This window comes from Macrobrachium nipponense, chromosome 14 (assembly GCF_015104395.2).
Source record: "Macrobrachium nipponense isolate FS-2020 chromosome 14, ASM1510439v2, whole genome shotgun sequence".
NCBI lineage: Eukaryota > Metazoa > Arthropoda > Malacostraca > Decapoda > Palaemonidae > Macrobrachium > Macrobrachium nipponense.
In genome coordinates this window covers 50,241,015-50,248,285 of record NC_087207.1, presented here as the reverse complement: position 1 = coordinate 50,248,285, position 7,271 = coordinate 50,241,015, and the positions used below count along the sequence as shown (strand labels likewise).

At 34.7% G+C, this 7,271-nt stretch overlaps 1 protein-coding gene across 1 annotated transcript in view; it reads right to left on the bottom strand.

Annotated features, from left to right (window-relative positions):
- Positions 1 to 318: 318 nt before the first annotated feature.
- LOC135226493 (lachesin-like) overlaps positions 319 to 7,271 on the bottom strand; it is a 36,047-nt gene continuing 29,094 nt past the window's right edge. Inside the window, exons 6-7 of the mRNA XM_064266110.1 lie at positions 4,637 to 4,760; positions 319 to 4,144 (exon numbers count right to left, since the gene is read on the bottom strand). Of these exons, the coding sequence (XP_064122180.1) occupies positions 3,990 to 4,144; positions 4,637 to 4,760 (279 nt within the window). The 3' untranslated portion in view covers positions 319 to 3,989. The remainder of the gene's footprint in view (positions 4,145 to 4,636; positions 4,761 to 7,271) is intronic.

The window sequence follows — 7,271 nt, the reverse complement described above, 5'->3', positions numbered from 1 at the left end:
CTCTCTCTCTCTCTCTCTCTCTCTCTTAAATTGTTGCAGTCTATATTATTGTCGATATTTGTTTACCTCTTAATTGTCGTATCTTTTAATGAGAGGCAGATTCTATAATTGAAGAAGCAATCAGATTAAAAATTTTCAAAAAAATATTTTTTAAACTGTCTTGAAGACAGGAACTTGGGACCAACAAAATGAAGCTGATTTATATATACTTTACTAATTCCTGTTATTTAATTATCATTTATCTTATTTTTTTGCCGAAAATTTTCATTTTTATCTCTTCATTCAGCCACACAATGAAAAGACCACTAAAACAAGAAATCTCTTTTCTAGTTTTTATTGTCAAAATACATATAAATATATGACACTTCACATGAAACACAGAGATATTAATAGGATAAAGATTTGGAAAAAAGAGAAATCAAAGGAAAAAACTAATTCATTTTGCTTTTTTTAATGAATAAAACCAACAGGAGAAGTTTGACGAGTTTTCTCGAACCTTTTACACATTTGAGCAGCAACGTCTCGGCAGACGTACCTTGATTTGTTCTGGATAGATACTGTAGTAGACTTTTACGCTTCTTATACTCAAGGTTACTTCGGGTTCGCCAGCTTAAAGTAAAGCTATTCCTCGAAGCTATATTCAGCTTAGACTGCTTCCTTTTTGACAATCATACAGTCGTTCGTGTCTTGAAATGGTTACATTGCAGTCATACATTTTACAGTGTTTTATTCATATGTACATTTCACTGTTGAATTCAAAGACGTATCTTTACCTTGGTCTGTAGTTTATTTTATATTCAAATTCATATATATATATATATATATATATATATATATATATATATATATATATATACATACACACCTGTGTACTTATGTTTGTGTGAATTTATATCTGTTTACGAGGTACAATATTATCTAATAAAAAAAACAGTGTCATAGTTATACATATGTATGTACGGTTCCTGCATTTTTTCAAGTTCAGCATCATAGTATTCATTCGGAAATGATAAAAAAATAATAAATACTATACATCTGTATATAGAATTTCAAATACTTCACATTCTTCTTCCTCTGTACACAAACAATTCAAATACTATTTATACACCAAATTTTCTTTTTTTTATTTATTTATTATGGGTGGAATATATATATAGTAGTCATCTGGCGCCAGGTACATTTCCTGATGTAAAGCCATAGAAACAATCATAACATGAAAATATCGTACAATTTACAACACAAATGACAATGTATGTACAGTTAGTTCATACCTACTGAGTACCGATACCGATCACAGCGGATGCATTTTGTTTCATTTATTTTTTGTTTCTCTCTGGAAATTATTTTTCATAACATGTGCCTTACAAAATTATCTTTCACTTTCATGAAGGACACCATATTATCCTTCATTCCTCCGCCTGACATTCGTGTATGAACTATTCATGATTACTCTTAAGAATTAAATGCCCATCCCCCTTTTTATTTTTAACAAAACTAGAAGCTTTTTTCAGTTTTCATTCCTGGTTATATTATTTTCATTCAGTAAGAAACTAAATTTTCAGCTTTTCGATCACAAAGGGTATTTTTTTATATAGTCTTATTCATCTTTTATTATTCAAAGTTATCTAGAGCAATAAGACCTCCTTATTCTGATTAAAAGACACAGACTTTCTTGGTATAAAATAAAAATTAAACACCCTTTTAAAAAAACCTTTGGGTTACGTGGAAATGCTTTGATTAAGGCTTTCTCTTAGACTTTTTTTTGTCTTTTAAAGGAAAAATTATAATATCATGGCCAACAAAGTTCCCTAGATACACATTGCAAAATCGCATGAGAGATTCTGACGAGAGAAAATAATTAGCATAAACCTGAGAGTTGAGTGTGACTATTTCCATTATAATTCTATGCACCAAGATGTGTAACAATAAGAGTGAAGCAAGTATACCAAGATATTTTCATAAATCATTAGACGACTAGACAAGAAAGTATATGTATATATTTATTTCAATGTCCGTCCGACACTTTGGGCGAGGCGTTTGATCTTGAAATGGATGACGAACGTTTCCGAGTTAAGGAAGCCAAACACACCAGGCCCTGAACGAAATCAAAGAAACTAACAGCTTATCGACAGTTTCTTCTTCTCCTTTTATTTTAGGACTTCGATTTGTTATAGCTTTCATCTACACGTTTCATCCCTCTCTACCAAACTCCGTCGGAGCATTTAAGTAAGGAAGCATTTTCCTCCACACTTATGTACCAACATTAATGCCCATCAATACGAAACGTTGTTGGATATGGTTAATAGTAGGCTATTCCCCTGACAAATGAAAAAATGAACGTCTTCCAAACGCAAAGAAAAACATCGTCGTGGCAGACGACCTCGTCGTCTTGACCTCAGGGTACGTTCAAGTCATTTCATTTTTGGCTGACAAACACAAATTTGACTCACTTTTCCATCCACTCGAGCCCAGATACCAAAGGATTCCATCCACGTCCTCTGTAAGCTGGGCTTCCCTTGTGCAACGGAACACTATATTTATATATTTATTTATATATCTATATTTATATGATGATAATAGTCAAACGTGTACTGTACAAAGAGTGTAACTACAAATAGTTATGGCAAGATCACTGTAAAAAAACAGCAATGCTCTATTGAAGAAGCGTCCGGGACAAGAACATTCCTAGACTCGGCCAGTTAGGTTAACTTCCATTACAAATTTAATTGATTCGAGAAATACAGATTTCTTTCCCACAGTTTCTGTTATATAAAGGAAAGGAACAATCCTTCGTAACGATTCCAGTTCGTGACCACATTATCAACAACGTTTGCAGGACTTTTGGTCTCGGAAGAGAAATAATTGCAGACATTCCAGGAAATTAGGTTCCCTAAACCAGATGATAGATAATTTTGCTTATCAAAACGCCCTATTATAAACCTATTATCACATAACATAGGGAATGTATCATACGCGGATACTGACACATTTAGACTAGATTATTAAGACAAAGTAATATGCAGAGAATTTAATCTATTCAGTCGTAGTAAATACGAGAATGAAAGAATTTTTTTTATAATAGACATATGGAAACAAATGAATAATGATGTACCAGATAGAAAATAGAACTTGAAACTATGAGAAAGTAGCAATGAGTATATCAACAAAAACAAACAGTCAACGGAAACAAATGAGCATCGGTTAGTGTCAGTCGTCCTCGCGTTCTGGAATCATGAGAGGAAGACTCTTAAGTAGTCTGGAAAAAGTGGAAGTAACAATTAACCACCCTTAAAAATCATTTTTCGGGGGCTTTCAAAATATTTCATATGCATTTTCAAGTTAGTATGTATATCTGCTGTGATGTCTGAATTGCCCTAGAAATATGGACTAGACCTCCATTTACTTTATTATGTTTTTTTTTTTTTCTAGAACACAGAATAATAAAAAGTACATCTCCTTGATTTCCCTAGAAACGATATTTAGAGATAAACACTCCGTAGGAGCTACAGCTTTCTTTGGCTTTTCGCCAATATCTAGATTGAATTTCATAGGGAGGAGTTGGGTGGGGCGAGACAGAGAAAGGAGTCAACATTGGCCAAACACTATATGTACACGAAAGGGGAAAACAAAAATAAAATAAAACAGAGTTGGGCTGTTAGGAAAGAAATTCGCGGCACTAGTTTACCACCTTTTTCCGTCTCTCGTCCTTCGCACAACCAAGAAACGAATCCAGATACTCCAGAAGGAAGAGTTGAAGAAATTCAGACGCTGATACTGACGCACATCCAGAGACTCTAGAATCTTATTGGCAATAATCCATTCCCCTCTGAAGGACGAGTTTTCCTCTCGTACGTCCAGCTCGGTGGATCTTTCCAAGGGGGCATAATTTCGCAACTCGTCTCGAGTACCGGTTGTATCTGACTCGCCCGCCTCCTCCTCTTGTGCCTTCGTGTCCAGGAAGGACGGCTGATCCCTCCAAGGGGCACTTACTACTTGCTAACTTTACTCGGCTCGCTGGGCAGACTCGTGAGGGAGATGGCGAACAGGAGGAGAAGTAGAAGCAGACTGAAGGGGAGTTGAGGTCGACAAGCCGCGCTTGCGTCGCCTGGGTTTCTACCGTGTTGCATGGCCGCTGGCTTCTTACCTGCGGAAGGTTCAGAGAAAGAGATATTATGTTTCAGTCTTTAGCCAAAGGGATGTTGTTAGTAATATGCGGTTTGGGAATTTAATGGGAATTATTAGAGCATGAAAATATGTTTTGTTTACTTTTACGTTCTCTCTCTCTCTCTCTCTCTCTCTCTCTCTCTCTCTCTCTCTCTCTCTCTCTCTCTCTCATTCTTCTGATACAAACGTAAAAAAGACACGCACATATAACCACACACACACACACACACACACACACACACATATATATTTATTATTATATATATATATAATATATATATATATATATATAGATATATTATATATATATATTATATATACATATATATATTATATTAATAGAAATATGATATTAGTGATATCTTCACATACAAAATATTAATATTGCCATGCAATAATTTCGTGACTCCCACATCTCTCTCTCTCTCTCTCTCTCTCTCTCTCTCTCTCTCTCTCTCTCGACTGTACTCACCAGTAACCACATGGACAGTGATATTAGCCGGTGTTGCCAGATGAGGCTCACAAGTATATGTCCCTGCGTCAGATGCCCTAACTCGAGTGACAACGAGGCTGCTCGAGTAGTTACCGTGCTGTACCTGATGATGATATTGGATTTGTATTACGTACACATGCACACACATACTCGTATATTATATATATATATATATATATATATATATATATACTATATATATATAATATATATATATATATATATATATATTGATTATTTATATATATATATATATTATATATATATATATATATATATATATATAATAAGATAGATAGATATATATATATATATATATATATATATATATATATATATATATATATATATCTATATATATATATATATATATATATATATATATATATATATAACTGGTAAAAATGTTCTGCTATAACAGAATTCCATCTAATAAAAGGAGCCCATAAAAACACCAAAATATATAGAGAGAAATACTATATTTCAGAGACTGCTGTCTCCCTCTTCAGGTGGATGAATGAGAAAAGTTAAGGAAAAGGTGGTATTTATACCAAGAGGTCCACCCACAGGTAAGCCAATTTAGATCACTCCCGCTGATAATCTTCCTTTAATCTTCTTAAGCGTCAGTTGAATGAAAATGTTGTCGATGGACATCTGAGTCCCATGCTCCTTTTGAGATATTCATTACCTGCCTCTCTTTAATTAAGGCCTATTCTCTCATTTGACTCTTGTACCGGCAGTTGCTGCTATAAATTATATGTGACAAATTCCAATTTATGCTATGGTTATGTTCATTTATAGACCGTTTGTGCTGTATTAGTCTATGGGGAAGCGATTTTCCTGTAAATCCGATGTAAGATTGGTCACAGTCCAGGCATGGGATTTCCTTGGGGGATGTCTTTTGTTGTACGTTAATCAGGGATTTGGCTAAGGTATTTGGGTAAGTAAATGCAAAATGGTTAGATTTTCTAAGGGTCTGAGTCATTGTCTTAATCCTGTCCAGGAGAGTAAGATTAATTGGCCAAGACAAAAAGAGCATTGAACTTTTAGAGAAATTTAAAGTAATTAATCCTAAACTACCCTACTTTTATGGCCTTCCCAAAACTCACAAAGACAACCTTCCATTCAGACCCATCGTTTCATGTGCTGGAGCTTTCAATTACAAAATTTCTAAATGGTTAGCTGGCCTCCTTTCCCCCTTTTTAGGCACTTTTTCTCCCAGTCACATTAAACATTCGGAAGATTTTTGTCACAAATTCAGAGAAGCACATATACCACTTCACAACATAAAACTTTTAAGCCTTGACGTAGATTCCTTGTTCACAAAAGTTCCAGTACAGGACATTCTTCAGTTTTTGAGGGAAAAATTATCCCTTTATTCAGATCATTTCCCATTGGCACTAGACAAAATAATAAAGTTAGTTGAATTATGTGTATCTAATAACATATTTTCATTCGGGGAATCATATTTTCATTCGGGGAATCTTTCTATAAGCAAAAATTCGGGTGTAGCATTGGTAGTCCTTTAAGTCCTGTTTTACCAATCTATACATGGAATACTTTGAAACTACAGTAATAAATGATATTCTAACATTTTGGGATAGTAAATGGGGCAATTTTAATGAATTCCTTTCAAAATTAAAAGCATTAGTCCCCAGCATCAAATTTAAAGTTGAATGGGAAACAGACAACAAAATTCCTTTTCTTGATGTTTTAATAATTAGAGACACGACAGAATACAAATTTACCATATACAGAAAACCAATGTTCTAACTTTCATACATTCACTACTTCAGCTATCATGACATTCCTATCAAGTTAGGCGTGGCCAGCAACCTATTCTTAAGAGCCTTACGAATTTGTTCCCCAGATTCCCTGGAAAAAGAATTTGAACTAATTCGTAAGCAGCTTTCGTCTCTAAGGTATCCGGACCATATAATTGAGAAAGCAATTCACAAAGCAAAAGTAATTTTCTACCGACCCCCTCAAGACAAGACCAGAGACACACCCAACAATGAAATAAAAATCCCACACCTGGACAGGATTAAGACGGTGACCCAGATCCTCGGAAAATCTAACCCTTTTGCATTTAATTACCCAAATACCTTAACGAAATCCCTGATTAACGTCCAACAAAACACATATCCCCAGGACACAGGGGTTTATGAAATTCCATGCCAGGACTGTGACCAATCTTACATCGGATTTACAGGGAAAATCACTTCCCCACAGATTAATACCACACAAACGGTCAGTTAGGTATGGAAAACAGAACCCAGCTATTTTCAACCATATAAATGAACATAACCATAGCATAAATTGGAATTTGTCAGGTATAATTTATAGCAGCAACTGCCAGTACAAGAGTCAAATGATAGAATCGGCCTTAATTAAAGAGAGGCAGGTAATGAATACTTCAAAGGGAGCATGGAACTCAGATGTCATCGACAAGATTTTCATTCAACCGGCGCTTAAGAAGATTAAAGGAAGATTATCAGCGGGAGTGACCTAAATTGGCTTACCTGTGGATGGACCTTTTGGTATAAATACCACCTTTTCTGTAACTTTTCTCATTCATTCATCTACCTGAAGAGGGAGACAGCAGTCTCTGAAA